The sequence below is a fragment of the Ylistrum balloti genome, unplaced genomic scaffold (genome assembly GCF_031769215.1).
Source record: "Ylistrum balloti isolate Yb309-2 unplaced genomic scaffold, AGI_CSIRO_Ybal_v1 Utg369886, whole genome shotgun sequence".
NCBI lineage: Eukaryota > Metazoa > Mollusca > Bivalvia > Pectinida > Pectinidae > Ylistrum > Ylistrum balloti.
Window position 1 is genome coordinate 285638 of NW_026782021.1, and position 18943 is coordinate 304580.

Below are 18943 nucleotides of genomic sequence, written 5' to 3' on the forward strand. Positions count from 1 at the left end.
ATGCATTGGTGCATAACCTTTTGTATCTTATGAAATAGAAAATGATATACAAAACTGCAATCAGAGATGTCATGATTCTGCACAACTCTTCACCACTAGCTAAAAACACTAAAACTGAAGATGAAAATTTACATTTTCAGTGTATTACCTGTCTGCTATTCCACAAAGGAGAACACACTGCTGCCATGGTCGCCATGTTTGAAACCATTCAGTCACCTTCCTGTAGATCTGTTGGTTGTTGATCAGGGAGAAATTTTGCATACCCACCCTGGGACCTTGAACCAATGGTGGCAAGTGAACCACACCCTCAAAGTTGCCATATCTCAGACCTGTCACTGGCTTCAAGGAGTAATCCCTTGTTCGAATAATTGGCACAATGGGAGCTGGCATTTTTTCATTCCATGGCTGAAACAAACAAAAATGTTAATTATTAGGTCAACAATATATGATAACAGATCTATAAATCATTTGAAATTGATAGATCAGTGTGATCTAGCACTGTAAGCTAGCACTGCACTGATAAGGAACTAAAATGTTGTCTTCTGTATATCGTACCTATTTAAGAAATATAAATTCTATCCATATGCTAATATATATGCATGATACTAAAGTCACTGTTAATATGTTTTATAATTATGAAATCAAAAGATTATGATGTAAGTTGCATTTCAATAAAGCTATCAATAACATTGAAATATTAGGAAATAAATAACCATATTTACCTTAACATTTAATACTGGCATTTGGCCTGCTTTCATTTTGGGGGATTGGTAGTAAAAACATTTTAGGAAAATAATGAAAAGCTATCCCCAACTATTTTGACTAGTAGTCAAAATTTATGTTAACAAAGTTTGAACACTTAACTTCTTAAGAACAAAAGAAATATGTCTGTCATGAAAATCAGAGCTTTTATGGGTCAATAATTAGTTTACTGACAATATACAGTACAGTCTAGTCTTGACAATATCAGCCAAACATCTGTGATGTGATAATGTCACAACAGTTAACCAAGACCTTGATTCGAGGAGCAATACAAGTCTTCACGTTAAGCACACAATACGAGATAGACCTAATGACATATCTGATTTTGATCAATGGAGATAGAAGTTTTTAACAGTTTAACGTGTTATCTTTTTATTGTCTCTTTTACACTACACGAAATCAGTCTCTGTTATCCGGCATCAAAACATTATCTATGACAATTTTAATCTGCATTGATTATGAAGGTTCTATATGGTCGAAACAATGGCATACAGCCAGTCCTGGCCAACCAAGCATTTCTGTGGCGTACGACTCATTGGCGGTTAGCCATAGAGTCCCAAGTCTAATGTTATCTGCTGTAATAATGAAACATTTTAAAACACTTCACCAAAAAATAAACGGTACATAAGTGAAACGAGATAAATGCTGTCGATTTTCTGTTAGTTTACCAACCAATACAGCGAAAAACGGTTCCTCATCTCTGCAACAGGTGAATGTTTACTATCATTGCCGCCATCTTGTCAAGGTTTCTACGGAAGTTACTTTTTAGAAACATTCCGAATCGAAATCGATGATAAAATCCAAGGAACACGAAAGCTCGCACTCGGTTGCTGTAACCAATCAGAAGGCAGTTTACATAAGCGGGAGAATCAAACGTAAACAAATTCAGACTTGTTCAAAAATGTTAAACGTTATTAGGTAACAATGAAAACACCAGAAAAACAACAAGCGGTATTATCAAGTTTCGATTCATCAGACGAAGAAAGTGGAGAGTTTGATTTATCTCCACTTAAGATATCATGGTGAGATTTTATAGATATTTCTGTTATGTTATAACAGAGACGTATATATGTGTTATATAACAAGGGGTGATGGACTGCCGGTCACTTGCCACTGTTTGTGAAATAGGCGAAATCAAGTTTTTCGAGGATGGAGTGCCGATATCAAGGGTTTTTTTTTCAAAATTCCCCGATATTAACTCATTCTGAGTTGTCAAAGAATCTGTTGGGCAAACCGAAGGGAAGAATGTCGGACGCTTCGCCCCCAATAAAACTGTTTCGTACTAGTTTACAACAGGGATGTAAATACCGTTATCTACGTCCCTGTTTACAACTATTCCGCCAATGTCATCTTTTCAAAATTACAATGAGATGTCAGAAGTCTTTGATATTTTATTTAGTATTATTTTATAATATAATTATTATATTTCTAACTGTTTTCAGTCAATATCTACAGGACGTTAATATATACGTCCCTGATATCAATGGCTTCTTTAAGGAATGGATTTTGCCAATATTTGGTCATTTTATAAAATAATTTCTTCTCACAATAGTTTCTTCTCATAATATTCATTTAATTTTCAGTTGTTTATTTCAGAAAATAATACAAAATGATCTACACTAATATCCATGACACCATTTTCCTATATACGTTTACCAAAATGTCATCAAATGCCATCACAAAAATTGCTTACTGTAATTATGTAAATAAATTACTAATTCCCTGCAGGTCATACATGACAGAAAACAATAGAAATAATATGACAAATAAAATTTCATTAAACATGATTCATGAATGAATTCAGAAAAATGCATTGAAAATTGGATAGAAATACAAAGAGCATACTAGTAAAACAAAATAAAAACAGTGAAAAACTATTTCATTGTATATTTTGCCCCACCTCCAAAGTTAATGTAATAAACAAAATTGACAAACATTTCAAATAAAACAAAAAATTATATGCTTAACTATACATATTCTTATCAATCATAATTGATATATTACCTGTAAGTTTAAAGATTCTTTCTCTGCATTTATGTAAAAGGAATGGCTTGTACATAGTATTAAACAGTTTCTGTCACTTGGCTGACAGAGTATGCTTCTTTGACTAACATGGTATATGGTGCAAAGCAGAGGATACCATTATGAAAGAATTTGAAGACACCTGAACTTGTTTGAGGGAAACTCTATCTCTGAGTATATTTTCTCAATAAAATAGCTATATTCTGCCATCATTTTGCTTTGTGAATTGATGCTTACATATCATTCTGTTTGTGATTAATATAAACATAGTTTCATTTGTTTCAAAATATGAAAAAGGATTTATGCACACATTATCACATCTTAGGAATGCCTTCTCTCATGTGATATCAAAAAAAGTGAACCTGCTAGACTGCTGATCATAATCAAAATATGCTCTCTTACAATTTCTATCATTTTTTCCACAGGCTGGATTTGTCTTTCTTAAACTGCAGTGCAAAATTTGGTGTATGTGCTCTTCCCGGTAAGTGCTAAATCTTAGGATTCTGTAATATTTGGGATTCTGATATGTTTTTAAGTACACGCTTCATGCTTTTCCTTTGAGACTAATATAAATTTTAAGAACTAATGGGACTCATCAAAATTTTGGAAAAGATGTTGAATGTTCTCATTATGCTTACAGTGTTGCTACTGGTGTAGGTCAGTGCTAAGTTGTTTTGTGTACTTTATATAAGTTTTCAGTACATTACTTGTTTTTCTCAGTTCAAGTTCTCAATAATTCTACCTTTCCTTAAAATAATAATTCTCACAGTAATAGTTCTTCTCAATTCTCCTTGTAAGTAGTTTTGTTCATATACCTTATATATATTTTTTTTCTCCTGCTTCACAGTCATGACCTTTTTGTATATTTAGTCCTGTCAATGAAGCAGAACTGGTATTCACTGTAAGTGCTTGTATATAATCTTAAACACTAATTTTACAGGTTGCAGATTTAAAGACACCTGGAGAAGTTTGGAGAATGACATAAGTAAGAAAAATAGTTTAAAAATGTAAAATGAGGTGTTAACTTAGTGTTTGAACAAACCAGTAAAGTTCATCACAAATTCCTTTTCAAAAGTACTAACTCTCATGTAAAGAATTTCCGTTGCATGCATGAAGAGTGAATGAAGAATGACATGGTCGTAATACATTTACAGTAAAAGTTCTTTGTTATCAATGATTAGTATTAACAATGTCTATCTTCTAGAGGGCATAACACGAGAGGAGGTGACTGACATATTCTGTCTGTGCAGTAAGGGTGAGCTCAACAAATACCGTGTGCCATGGCTCCTACACGAGATGTCTGCAGCTGAAGTTACTGTTCACCATCACCCATTCCCTGATGGACAGGTCCCCAGCTTTCCCCTTCTCATGAAGATTGTTGATGAAATTCATTCCAACCTCATGAACAACAAGACATCACTTATACAGTTAGTCTTTCTCTACATATGATTGACATGTTATTAAAGTGTTTATCAGACATCAAAGTTAAGATTCATTTTGCATCAGGTCAAACCAAGCACCAAGTTGAGTCTACATATGAATTCAACATGTTTTCCTCTTGGCCATTTTGTTTTTGTGATCAGTCCAAAAATTTAACACAAACAAATACACAACAAGATATCAAGGGTAATGTTTATATCAGATTTGAGATACATTCAATATTTCTCAAGAAAAAGTGATCACAAAATTTAACTTTCAAAATTCAATATGGCTATCTGTCAGCCATTTCTTCATTAGTTCTCAAACATGAACAAACGCGAACTATATTTTTCATTGTGTCCTTCTAAAGATACATCTCATACTTCTCCAGAAATACCAGTAATGATTTTGAACTTTCAAAACTACAAAATTGGGGACCATGAGGAATTGATATTCATGTATCAAAGTTGATATAAATCTATGTAATGGTTCTCTAGAAATAATAAGAAGAAGAATTGATTAGGACAGGCCACATACTAGGTACAAAGGGCGATTTTCACAACCTACCACCTGATGATGATGATGGCAAAAACACAGTAGTATAAATATATATAGTGTCTTTTTATATCCTGACTAAGTGAAAATTATGTATGAATTGTATATTACAGTTGCTACGGAGGACTTGGACGATCATGTCTTGGTAAGTATCAACTAATACATCTGTACCAGCAGCTGACAACTGTGATTTTTGGCCAAAATTTACACTTACCTGTAATGATTTATTGTAAACTATTCATGTAACAGTTTATACATGTATTACTGAGGAAATTTAGGCATATTTACTTTCTGTATAACTCTTAGTTACTATTTCATGTAACAAATCACTCTGATGCAAGATATTTGTATTTACACTTTCATGCTTGTGTAAATTATAAAATGCTTTGTTATTCCTAGCAAAAACATTCATTGGGATTTATCCCTATTAGGAATTGAACTAATCTCTCTAAAACTTTACACACATGTAAGGGCAACGCCTAGTTATGTCTTTTGCTATTGGCATGATTTAATTTTTTTGTTTTAATTTTTTCTTCATGAAAACAAAGAAAGTACAAAGTGTTCCAGGCTACAACTCCAAAATTGTTTAACTGATCTCTACAAAACTTATACATATCAGACTACAGCGCAAGTTATGCTTTCTTACATTTTGTAATTTAACATAAGATTCCTGTTTTTTTTTTTTTTTTTAAAGAGAGAAAGGGTTTTCTAAAATGGTAATTGACCAAATAAGATAAGTTTACAATAGTATTAGTGAATGCGTTCCTTGTAATGCAGTGGCAGCCTGTCTATTGATGGTGATGGACCCAGGTATGGAGCCTGATGTGGCCATACAGAAGGTACGCGACCTGCGGGGACATGCTGCTGTCCAGTCTGTCAAGGTAATAGTACCACTGATATATAATCTGTAGTATCCTGTTGTTTTTTACTATAATTAAATCCCCCAAACCATGTGGGGGTCTTACTGTTTCTAGTTATTATAATCATTACAAGATAATTGTTAATAAGTATTTTTATATTAGTGTATTCAGAATGTTTTGTCAAGAAAGTAGGTCAGGGGGTCCAGAAGTACTTGACTCAGTGGTCATGGTTAAACAAAAGAAATGTGTGCTGAGAAATGATTTTGGTACTGTAAATGATTTGTTTCATAGTAAAAAATATTAAGACTCAAGGAAAAAATTTGTAAATAGAAATGAAGCAAAAGAAAAAAAAGTGAAGTAACTAAAAAGTGCCCCAGCTGAGTTTGAACCCTCAGCCATAAGTAAGTTCCTTGTTTAAAGGTACTTAGCTACAGTATTGTGAATGGTTACAGATATGGTATCATAAGTGGTATCATATGTGGTATGTAACAGAGTCTTCTAGATCCATGTGCAATCATACAAGATGGTTTTTCTGTAAACAAAATTGTGTTATTTTTACAACCTTTACAATATGGAGGTTGGATTAATACCGCAATATCAACATAATCAAATATTAAGTTTGAATATCAAAGTTGAGACAAATGTGTGTCAGGTTTGAAGCTGTGTTGAATATATCAAATACCAGCATTCTGATCAAATTTAACTAATTTTTTTAACAAGAAAACAATCTTTAACACACGGAAGTGATAATAGCTAGTGACTCACTGCTATATTTTTCTTATGAGTGTTTCTGTCTTATTTCAGCAATACAACTTTATACATGAGTTCCGGAAATCTTTAGAAGAATACAATAAAGAATCAGAGGAAAGAAGACGGTCCTTATCAAGATAAACAAATTGTACAACATTGTTTCTGTTCCTGTAAATACAATAGGGTGCATCATTAATAACTGTTGTACTAGTGGCCTGGGCTTTTGGTTCCAAGAAGGTCACTACGTTTAAAACCTTGTACCAGTGACTTGGTTTTATGTTCCATTAAAAAAAATTCAGTGATAAATGCTGTGCCAGTAGCTTGGTCTTCTGGTTCCATTAAAGGCACTACATTTAAAATCTGGTACCGGTGTAGTATGATAAAATTAAACCCATGGTAAAGTGAACTGCGGTGCATTTCACAATTATTGTGAAATTAATCAAAACCCAGCCCCACCCCCCTCATGGTAAAATGAAGCCAGTTTATACTATTTCAATTGATGATTCTTCACTAAACTTTTTATCAGTTCACTTAATTATGTTCCTCAGTACATAATAATGCACATGGCCATTGTAAAGTGAAGCATTACACTATTTTCTTACTTTTTTCACCATTTTTTTTCTTATCACCCTAATTCAATCACATAAACACATAAATAACAAAAAATATATCTGGGGTGGGGAAATGAAGGGTGGGGCAGGAGGGGTTCACTTCACCATGGCCATTGTAAAGTGAAGCATTACACAAGAAAGAATGCAAAGTGTTCACCGTGAAATAGAATAAACCATGCATTACAGTCATCTTGACAACTTTTTAAAACTTTCATCAGGAGATTTGAGATGCTCAAAAATGAACATAAGTAAAATGTGTGCATATGCCTTCCAGTAAAAAAACAACACTTGTTAATGACATTTTTGGAATTGTCCATTCAAACGAAATCATTAGATCATAAAGTAGAGATCATCATATTGTGTTGCTTGTTCTCAGTAATACCAAATATGTAATAGACCCTCATCATTTCCCATTGGCTTGTAGTAACCAAATGTTCATTGTATACAAATCACAGTCAATGCACTAATTAATTTCTTTATAGTGAAATCGTAGTTATGAATTATTTGGTTGTCTTTTCCTAATTTGGTGTCTTTTTCACCTTAAAAAGGAAAATAAAAAGGATGTCCTTCTATAATATCCTTTATAATGTTTATTAAAACGAAGTTTTAATGGATTTTCTTAAATTTCTCTAGAATTAATTTAAGCATTATCTGATATGATCTTGTTCTTATCAAGTGTGAACGTAATTACAACAACTATTTACATTTTGTGTTAGTATGTTGTCATCATGACAACAACACTGTCATTTTATCTTAGTATGTTGTCATTATGACATTAATGTGTGAAGATACAAAGCAATACAATGGATGTCAGGTGAATTTTTATTTTACACAAGATATTATGTAATACTGAAGTATTAGGGTATACATATAATCATTAATTATATGGGGCATTGCAATAACTGAAAGCTTTTCATGTTGATGAAAATGTTATTAAAATCATATATATGCATGCATATATCTGTGTTTATTATATTCGTAATAAACAGAGCAAAACAGATTTTGTTTTTGTCATTTTTGTTTGTTGCATACAGCTGAATCAACCATTTCATGTACACATAAATGATATTCATGAATTTTACATTTATCTTTCGTGATCATACCCAAACTGCCATACTGTCCATTTAATGGTTGACAGAAAATGATCATTTAGTAATGTTCAGGATATGGATTAGTCGGTCAAGGAAGCTAGGGTGTCCATGGATCCATGTATCAAATCAGTTTCTGAGTTTTAACAAATTACATTCTTTCCACAGAGCACCAAAAAGCTACCTTAGCAAATGCATTTCAAACGTTGATTGAAATCTTGAGGACTTCCCTGCATAAACATTCATACCTTTTTTGTTACATTAGGAAATAAAGGTCCAGAACATACATTTATGTTGAAAGTTCAATAGGCAAAAAATTGAACAATGAAAATAATTAACATTGTACCTAATAACCGCCGTGGCGAATAACTTTTGTGTACATAAAAACAAACCGATAAATGTTCCTGCTGAACGTCGAACAGCAAGTCATTCTAAATCAAGGGACGATAATTTGGGGGTTATGTCCCTTATCAAAGATGGTGGCAGAGTGTAGTTGACGGTTGAGGTTGCTATAGCCCCATTCAGTTACAGAAATTATGTCGAATAGTGTACAGCACAAGTTGGCACGGGCTTTGTTTGGTGTGTCGATGGCATTTTGTGTAACTATGGGAGGATATGTCGTCTGGTACTACCAATATGCCGAGAGAGCGGTACTATGAACTTAATGCCATAGATCCGTGATTAAGTAATCATGGGATTACGCTATAGAAGGCCTTACTGATTGTTTTACATAATTGATATGTTTCAGTGACCTATGTACTAAATAAATAAAAACAACCTCAAACATAGTTAACAAATTAATAAAGTATATGCGAGAGCGTGTGAATTTAACGACTAATAAATTACAGGTCTTTGTATCTGATATTAATTCAAGCCTCTTTCATATAGTACAATACATACCCGCATACTTGCAAACTATCTTTTAGCATGCTGGGTACAACTTAACCTCGTATACAGGTAACAGTACTGCATTTGAGGGATATACCAAGTTATTGCTTTGAGTAATAAACTAATGACCTGAATGTAGGATCTTTCCAAAAAAGAAACGCATGCAGTTCTCTCAGGAATTTGCAACAAAATAAAAGGCGACATTTTTATAAATGACTCAATTGCCAATGCTAAATTATATTTTTACACAAAAAAGGATTAATTTGGTTGCCTTGCATTTTGTAAGTATCACATATTTCAATACCTCCATTGCTTTTTATAGTGTGGCTTTTTAAAAACAAACGACGGGTAAACTCAAGCTCATCTATGATATTTGAAATAAAACTCTGTTTATGCAAATTGATCAGCCTGGGGCCACCTGAGGCCCACAAGTGGGTCCAAGGTAAAGTCCTTGAAAGGGTCCAGGGAACTCCTGCATTTTAGGAGTCGGCACACATATTAAGTTTTGGATAGGGTTGCTCCACTATGATGATTGTTATATAATTATTAGATGTGGAAATCTAAATGTAATGGCTAAAAAATTACCAAGTACATTTGACTAGATTTTATAAGCTTATCGAGACCACTATAATATAGGAATTTCCTGGTCTGTGTTGGAGTCTGAGCTACTATTTGTTTTGCTTTTTGTGTTGTTTTTAAATTGGTTTTAATTTTATTCAGTTTAAACTTCATTTTATGTTTCCAAATATGTTCTAGCACAAAGCAGATCAGACTAAAACATTCAGTAACACTTTCAATTATCTTGCTATTGATGTAATGGTTACTATCATTGTGGTATCGCTCCATTACATTCATTTATTCTCATGCTACTTCTACCAGATTGCATTATTTCTTATTATCAGTCTTCATCCAGTAACATAAATTGTATGTGGAAATTCTGATTCAAAAATAAAAATTCCCAAATAGTGACTATAACAGAGGTCAATATTTTAAACAAATCAAACAGGGATTACCAAAGACCTAATTAGCTTGCCTCAATCAACTTTCTGGGTTTATCCCAAAGTTAGATAACAGAAAGGAATATTTCTTATGTAAATATATACAGTGTCATATTGACTATTTGGTCATGTTAGAAATATGATGCTTAAATTGTTGCAAATGTTTTAAAGAATTTGATGTGTATTTATTTCAAATGATCCTGCATTTGGGTAACTAATTGATTACTCAAAGAAGTAACTAGTCTTTGAATGCAGAACTATTACACACTGCAGGTTTGCATCCAACATGTTTGGATTAGGCCATTGTGAATCCCATGATAACTTAACGATTCTAACAAGGATATATGTCTTGTTAATTAAGTATACTATATAAGAATGATACTGTTTACCGTGTTTATCTCGGATTTCGATACAATATTAGTCTGATACAAGATACAAGAAATTTTATTTTCTATCGTATACAATAAAACATGTAACATTAGCTCAGAAGAGCTATTATTAGGACAAACATGCTAAAACTGACCATAATCACAACCTACATCACTTGTGATAATGCAGTTCTTAAAAGATGGATATTAGTCATATATTCAGTTGGTGTACCAGTAGTACTTGGTCTGCTCTTGATAACAAGGAAAACAACATGGGTGGCTAGATTTTCATGTATGAACTATAAATCGCTATGACTCCCCTTGGTAACCTTCATCAGAGAAATGATCAGTGTAGCTTACATGCACATAGGTATGAAGTGTACAGAATGACAATCAAATTGCCAGAAACTTTCAGTTGAACTAGAATTTTATACACCAGGTGGGAAATCTATGTTCAAGATACATTCACTGATCTACCAATAGTGCATAGTATTGTTGATTCATACCTTCAGAAAAACAAACTTTCACTCAACAAGGATTCAGGAAAATTTTTGTAATAAATATTTTGTAATAATGATACTTTCAATTCAAGTAATGTGTTATAATTCTTTAATCAAAAAAAATTATTAGGTCAGGCTGTGAAGACCATAATATACTATCTCAATTTTCCACTGTTTTGAACAGAATATGAGGAAAACAGCGTATCGGGATGCAGAAAAAATCAGACTGAAGGAACACACAAAGAAGATGGCTGAATTAGAACAGGTTTATAGAAAGCAAGAAGAGGATATACTAAAGTGAGTAAAATCTCTACTTATGAATGAGATGTTCACCGTTCTGAAATGGAACCATCTCATACACTGTACACCTCACTGAGGGTACATACATTTGAACCATCTCATACACTGTACACCTCACTGAGGGTACATACAGTTGAACCATCTCATACACTGTACACCTCACTGAGGGTACATACAGTTGAACCATCTCATACACTGTACACCTCACTGAGGGTACATACATTTGAACCATCTCATACACTGTACACCTCACTGAGGGTACATACAGTTGAACCATCTCATACACTGTACACCTCACTGAGGGTACATACATTTGAACCATCTCATACACTGTACACCTCACTGAGGGTACATACAGTTGAACCATCTCATACACTGTACACCTCACTGAGGGTACATACAGTTGAATCATCTCATACACTGTACTTCTCACTGAGGGTACATACAGTTGAACTATCTCATACACTTTACACCTCACTGAGGGTACATACAGGGTAACTATCTCATACACTATACACCTCACTGAGGGTACATACAGTTGAACCATCTCATACACTGTACACCTCACTGAGGGTACATACAGTTGAACCATCTCATACACTGTACACCTCACTGAGGGTACATACAGTTGAATCATCTCATACACTGTACACCTCACTGAGGGTACATACAGTTGAATCATCTCATACACTGTACACCTCACTGAGGGTACATACAGTTGAATCATCTCATACACTGTACACCTCACTGAGGGTACATACAGTTGAACCATCTCATACACTGTACACCTCACTGAGGGTACATACAGTTGAACCATCTCATACACTGTACACCTCACTGAGGGTACATACATTTGAACCATCTCATACACTGTACACCTCACTGAGGGTACATACAGTTGAACCATCTCATACACTGTACACCTCACTGAGGGTACATACAGTTGAATCATCTCATACACTGTACACCTCACTGAGGGTACATACAGTTGAACCATCTCATACACTTTACACCTCACTGAGGATACATACAGTTGAATCATCTCATACACTGTACACCTCACTGAGGGTACATACAGTTGAACCATCTCATACACTGTACACCTCACTGAGGGTACATACAGTTGAACCATCTCATACACTGTACACCTCACTGAGGGTACATACAGTTGAATCATCTCATACACTGTACACCTCACTGAGGGTACATACAGTTGAACCATCTCATACACTATACACCTCACTGAGGGTACATACAGTTGAATCATCTCATACACTGTACACCTCACTGAGGGTACATACAGTTGAACCATCTCATACACTGTACACCTCACTGAGGGTACATACAGTTGAACCATCTCATACACTGTACACCTCACTGAGGGTACATACAGTTGAACCATCTCATACACTGTACACCTCACTGAGGGTACATACAGTTAAACCATCTCATACACTATACACCTCACTGAGGGTACATACAGTTAAACCATCTCATTCACTGCACCTCACTGAGGGTACATACAGTTGAACCATTTCATACACTGTACACCTCACTGAGGGTACATACAGTTGAACCATTTCATACACTGTACACCTCACTGAGGGTACATACATTTGAACCATCTCATACACTGTACACTTCACTAAGGGTGCAGTTGACTGGTGATTCATTGAAATGTCACATAAAATTTACCTTTCTCAACACAAATTGCTGTTAAAGCCTAAAAAAGGAATGATTATCATGAATTTCTTAATTTAAAAGAAATAATCTAAAAACTTTATTTGAAAATCATCTATTGTATAGTATCTCAGGTAACAGATAACACAGGTAAAACAAAACACAGGTAAATGAACTCAGGTGAAATATATGATAAGTATGGAATTGACAATAAATTTTCTTTGTCTTATAAAAAATTGGAAAATCAGGAATCTCCCACATAAGGAAACCTTGTACATACTAAAGTCAACTGAATGCTAAAAAGTGTTATACCTGTAAATGTTGACATCGTACATACGTTATACGTTACCAGGTATATCTCACAAGGTAGGACTTGGTTATACGTTACCAGGTATATCTCACAAGGTAGGACTTGGTTATACGTTACCAGGTATATCTCACAAGGTAGGACTTGGTTATACGTTACCAGGTATATCTCACAAGGTAGGACTTGGTTATACGACCATATATCTCACAAGGTAGGACTTGGTTATACATTACCAGGTATATCTCACAAGGTAGGACTTGGTTATACATTACCAGGTATATCTCACAAGGTAGGACTTGGTTATACATTACCAGGTTTATCTCACAAGGTAGGACTTGGTTATACATTACCAGGTATATCTCACAAGGTAGGACTTGGTTATACATTACCAGGTATATCTCACAAGGTAGGACTTGGTTATACATTACCAGGTATATCTCACAAGGTAGGACTTGGTTATACATTACCAGGTATATCTCACAAGGTAGGACTTGGTTATACATTACCAGGTATATCTCACAAGGTAGGACTTGGTTATACATTACCAGGTATATCTCACAAGGTAGGACTTGGTTATAAGGTATCAGGTGTATCTCACAAGGTAGGACTTGATTATAAGGTACCAGGTATATCTCACAAGGTAGGATTTGGTATGGTTATGATGTGTACCTTACAAAGTGAGGTGCTGTTCATACTTTATATCATTCATCAGTCTTGTTTACATCTTTTGACTTACCATTATGTTTTGTATTGTCAAACAACATGAGAAAAAGAAAAAATACATCATTATTGATAAAGATATTTAACTTTCAATATCAATTATAGTTGTGTAAACTGCTTGAAAAGAAAAGTTAAAAATTTCTTATCAACATTGAATGGTAAGAGTTATTCCCCTTCATATATAGAAACTACATAGCTTTAAAATGAAGACCAGTGTTATCATGTATGTCACTTAAATTTTGATTAAGAAGTCCCTGTTGAGGATTCATGCTAAAATCATCATCATGATTAAAGATCAGTTGAATTTTCCTTTGGAACTTTACTTAAGCACCTCATCAAAATTCTCATAACTTTTAAAATTAGACTTTCCATTTTTCAATTCTTGCTAATACTTATATCGCATAACTACATATATAGAGTTTCAATGCCTCTTGTTGGTTTTAACTTGAGATTTCCAGGAAAGTTGTGTCTTAGATTTCCAGAAAGTTGTTTTATATCAAAGCAACATTCTTTGTTTATAAATTCATAAAATACTAGTACTTTTTATCAGAATTTTTTTAAAAATAAAAATGGTGTACAAGTCTTTTTCATTTTCCTTTTTTTGATTAAGAAGTCCCTGGGGGGGGGGGGGGGGGGGAGTGTTGGGTTGGGGGGGGAGGAGGTGTTCTCATACTGTTCATTTTGTGATCATACATTAATAAAATTTCATAAATTCTGAGAGAAAAGCTGTTAGTTTGACATTCAAATCATTTTAGGTTGAAAACTCATTTCAAATTGGACAATTTGTAACAACATCCAAATGCACATATCTATGCAATGTATTTAGCAATTCTGTAAGGTAAATGCAACAGGCAGTTGTGTAGTACTTCAGGTGTTGATGACTCACAGGAACACAATGCTCCAGGTAATTATGTAACAGATGGAATGCTCTTTATACTGTAGTTAGAATCCCTATTGTGAGGTTATAAATGTATCACTGGCTGACACACATCCTAAATCTGGACCCAAGTAGCCTTTCAATGTCTGGTCAAATGAAAAGCAGACATATACCATGATAGAGAAAAGGGGAGTCTGTACAATGATTCCAGAATGCATGACATCACTGCATCCTACTGGTCCATCTACCTATCAGGCACTAACATCAGTACACAGAAAACAGAAGTATTTAGTAATTCATATTTTTTTTAAATTATGTGTCACAAACCACATGCATCCAAGATTTAAGTCACAGAAATGGGTCAAATTTGTTAAGGTAAGGTTCACATTCAGTAGATGTAAATGAATGTCACAAAAATGGATCAGATTTATCAGTATTAGAACCAACACCAAAGGTCAATGTCACAGAAATGAATAAGATTTATCACTAAAGGTCAAAAATAAATTGTCCATCTACTTACACCTTAAGGTCAGTGTCTCAGAAATGAATGAAATTGATCATATTGTGCTCCCATAGCAGTGGTCAGTGTCAAAGAAATGGATCAAATTGATCACATTGTGATCCCATACCAGTGGTCAGTGTCAAAGAAATGGATCAAAATTCAAAACAAAAGGTCAAGATCAAATGGATCAATGCTTAGCACTATAGAGCCAACATACGTCAAAGTTCAGAGTTGAGAAGTGGGTCAAATTTTTATCTTTACTAACCCATAACATTGTGGGAGTTTTGCACATTCCTTATTATGACAAATATTGAAGTTGATCGAGTCAACAAGGTTACTTTTTATTACATCATTCAGAGGCCTTTTTGTTATTTTAAGTTATTTCTATCTATGCTCATTTGTTCTTTATAAAACAATAAGCAATATGTACTTTTCTATTGCACATCTTGTACTTAAGGGACTAAATGGATAGATCTGTCTTTTTCATGGAGAATTTTACTTTAGACAAGAGTTGGAATATCTTAAATAAACCTATTATTACTATTTTTGAAAAATTTGCGAAGATTGCCTACATCAAAATTTTGCAAATCAACAATCAGTGTCAAGGTTATTCGTTGTTATGATCAGAGATGGTCATGTGTATAGTCATTTTTCAGTGAACTGCTAGTTCATACAGAACATATGTCCTGTGTACCATGACCATGTGCATATAGAACTGATAGCTTGACAGAGGGAAGGACTCAATATCATTGACAGTGAAAATAATCAATTTAATCAATCATAGAACTAGCAGATGATTACAACAATGTCACCAATATCACCGTGATTGATACAGATAAAGAAAATAAATGATATTAAAATTGAAGATTAAAATAATCAATACCAGTAAGGGGACAAAATCCTAAAAATAATGGAATGACATAATAACGAAATCTAGGAATTCCTAAAATTGATAGAAAATAAAATATGTATCAAAGTAGATAGATATAAGAAAAGTGAAATATATATAAGTATATGTATAAGTTATGAACCCATACTGCAATATCCGTTATAGATTATCATTGTTGTTTGTCATATTTCTGATATGGATACCTTTTTCTAAAATGTACCATAAAATCAATCTTTACCCCAGTCTGAGAATCAACCTGTCTCAAAGAAAGGTTAACATGACATTTTTCTCAAGGACATTGTTTACAGCCTCTTAGATAATAATATGAATTAGGTATAAAATAATTGTTATATAAACTTTAAAGTTTCATCATTAACAAATCGTTCACAACTTTATAACACTTTCTTGTTGTTAGTGACCTGGAAATCAAACCATTCAGTCCCTTTCATATAGGTACAAGGTAACATGCAAAGTTATGTACGTATGTTTTTAAGAGATAGTATATTTTATTCTGCCTGTAATCTTTCCCTGTAAGGTTAATGTCACATGTAGGTATAGATGTCTTCAATATTCATACACATGTACATATGTACATCTCTGTTTGATTGGTAGTACATCACTTGGCCTGTGTATGTCTCCGACTCCCTGGCACCCTATGCATGTACACACTATCACTGAGAGATTTTCAACACTTCAGCATTGATGACCTGTACCTAAACATCAGAGTCACAGGGGAGAAAGTTACATATACAGTGCTTACAATCACTTAGGACACATGTTACTGTCTGTTTGGCTTGTCATCATCATGCAGCAAAGTATAATTTTCTAAATTATTTGTAGAAACCAAAGCATTTGAGTTGAATGTCATTGTCAAAATTTGTGCGGCCATTCCTTTCATCTTATTTTAGTATTTGACCAATGGAAGATATATTGTAGAACTTAAAAAATAATGAATTATTCTTAGTCAGTTTACTAAATAAAGACAAAATTAATTCTGAAGTGAGCTGGTTTTACAAACCTTTTTTGACATTTTACAAATGAATCTGTCATGACCAAACCTACACAACATACAAGTCACATACCAATCTTACTTTTGTATCTTAGTGGTCAGAGGTCAAAGACATACCACTCATACAACTGTATCTTAAAGGTCACAAGATCAAAGTGATGCACCAGTCATATATAAGGTCACAGTGACATACTACTCATACAATTTTATTTTGAATGTCAAAGTGACATACACTCTAAAGTTGTACTCTAAAGTTCGAAAGTCATAGTAACTTGCCACTCATATAGTTTTATTTTAAAGGTCAAATGTTGAAATGGTACACAATAGTGAAAGTACAGGAAAAATACACATTCCTGTTGAGTATTCTAACCAGGAATCCAACCCAGATCTTCAACGTGATATCCAACCAGCTCTGCCAACTTAGCCAAAGAAGCATGCACCGTCAGCAAATTTTTGACAGGGACCATATTTCAGACCATGTACAAGCCACATATGGTTCCAACCGTTCTTTTTTCACAACCTACATAGTTGTATCTAAGGTTATAGGAACATTTTAAAACAATATCACAAATATCCCAGAGGTAAAATTTACAGCCAAGGTTTTCCACAATAAAAAATGATGGTATTCTTACTGATGGGCAGATAATGAAATTCATACCAGTCATTGATTGACTGTCTTGACCAGGAGCCAAGGTAAATTCAGATTATCAAAAGATGAGTTTGTAACTTTAAGATTATGATCACAGCATGTGTTAAAAGGGTCAGTATTCTCAAGTGTTTGAACAATAACTATTTGATGGTAACAAGTGTATATTCTTATAACATATGACCAGCTAAACCTATTTGATTGTGGTATTATAACTAAATATTGTGTATGTATTGCCCACAATCAAGGTTGCAAGATGTGTCAACTACTAGGTCTGTTAACTACATGTCAACATCAAGGACCTAGTCCACTATCAGGTCTATTTTCTCACATCCAAGGTCACTGGACAGTGTGAGCTGTCAGATCTGTCACCTCATATTCACTCAGGTCAGTTACACTACATTCAAAATCACAGGACAGGATGTGCTGCCAGGTCTGTTATGTCACAGTCAAGGTCACTGGACAGTGTGAGCTGTCAGGTCTGTTACGTCACAGGCAAGGTGACTGGACAGTGTGAGCTGTAAGGTCTGTTAGGTCACAGGCAAGGTCACTGGACAGTGTGAGCTGTAAGGTCTGTTATGTCACAGTCAAGGTCACTGGACAGTGTGAGATGTCAGGTCTGTTATGTCACAGGCAAGGTCACTGGACAGTGTGAGCTGTCAGGTCTGTTATGTCACAGGCAAGGTCACTGGACAGTGTGAGCTGTCAGGTCTGTCATGTCACAGTCAAGGTCACTGAACAGTGTGAGCTGTAAGGTCTGTTACGTTACAGACAAGGTCACTGGACAGTGTGAGATGTCAGGTCTGTCATGTCACAGTCAAGGTCACTGGACAGTGTGAGCTGTAAGGTCTGTCATGTCACAGTCAAGGTCACTGGACAGTGTGAGATGTCAGGTCTGTTATGTCACAGGCAAGGTCACTGGACAGTGTGAGCTGTCAGGTCTGTTATGTCACAGGCAAGGTCACTGGACAGTGTGAGCTGTCAGGTCTGTCATGTCACAGTCAAGGTCACTGAACAGTGTGAGCTGTAAGGTCTGTTACGTTACAGACAAGGTCACAAGATGGGCCAGATGTCAAGTCTGTTACACTCCAGTTACAAGTAGGTGACAAGGTCAGATCTTGGTGGTTTTTTTTTATCCCATTGTCAAAAACACAGGGCATAGTTAGTTGACAGGTCTTATTACCCTAAAGTC

The 18943-nt window shown here is 34.5% G+C and overlaps 2 protein-coding genes across 2 annotated transcripts in view; one reads left to right on the top strand and one right to left on the bottom strand.

Annotated features, from left to right (window-relative positions):
- LOC132546363 (uncharacterized) overlaps nucleotides 1-390 on the bottom strand; it is an 80282-nt gene extending 79892 nt beyond the window's left edge. The window contains exon 1 of the mRNA XM_060210076.1: nucleotides 149-390. Coding sequence (XP_060066059.1) covers nucleotides 149-390 — 242 coding nt within the window. The remainder of the gene's footprint in view (nucleotides 1-148) is intronic.
- Nucleotides 391-1686: 1296 nt separating this feature from the next.
- On the top strand, nucleotides 1687-6822 carry LOC132546362 (cyclin-dependent kinase inhibitor 3-like). The gene is made up of 7 exons (XM_060210075.1): nucleotides 1687-1784; nucleotides 3210-3265; nucleotides 3725-3769; nucleotides 3989-4211; nucleotides 4872-4903; nucleotides 5536-5639; nucleotides 6423-6822. Exons 1-7 carry the CDS (start codon nucleotides 1687-1689, stop codon nucleotides 6507-6509), a joined length of 645 nt encoding a protein of 214 aa, XP_060066058.1. The 3' UTR covers nucleotides 6510-6822.
- The last annotated feature ends 12121 nt before the right edge of the window (nucleotides 6823-18943 follow it).

Coding starts and splice junctions, on each gene's coding strand:
- LOC132546362 (XM_060210075.1), top strand. CDS start 1,687: ATGAAAACACCAGAAAAACAACAAGCGGTATTATCAAGTTTCGATTCA. Junction 1,785..3,209: donor TCTCCACTTAAGATATCATG/GTGAGATTTTAT, acceptor TTTTTTCCACAG/GCTGGATTTGTCTTTCTTAA. Junction 3,770..3,988: donor AAGTTTGGAGAATGACATAA/GTAAGAAAAATA, acceptor TCTATCTTCTAG/AGGGCATAACACGAGAGGAG.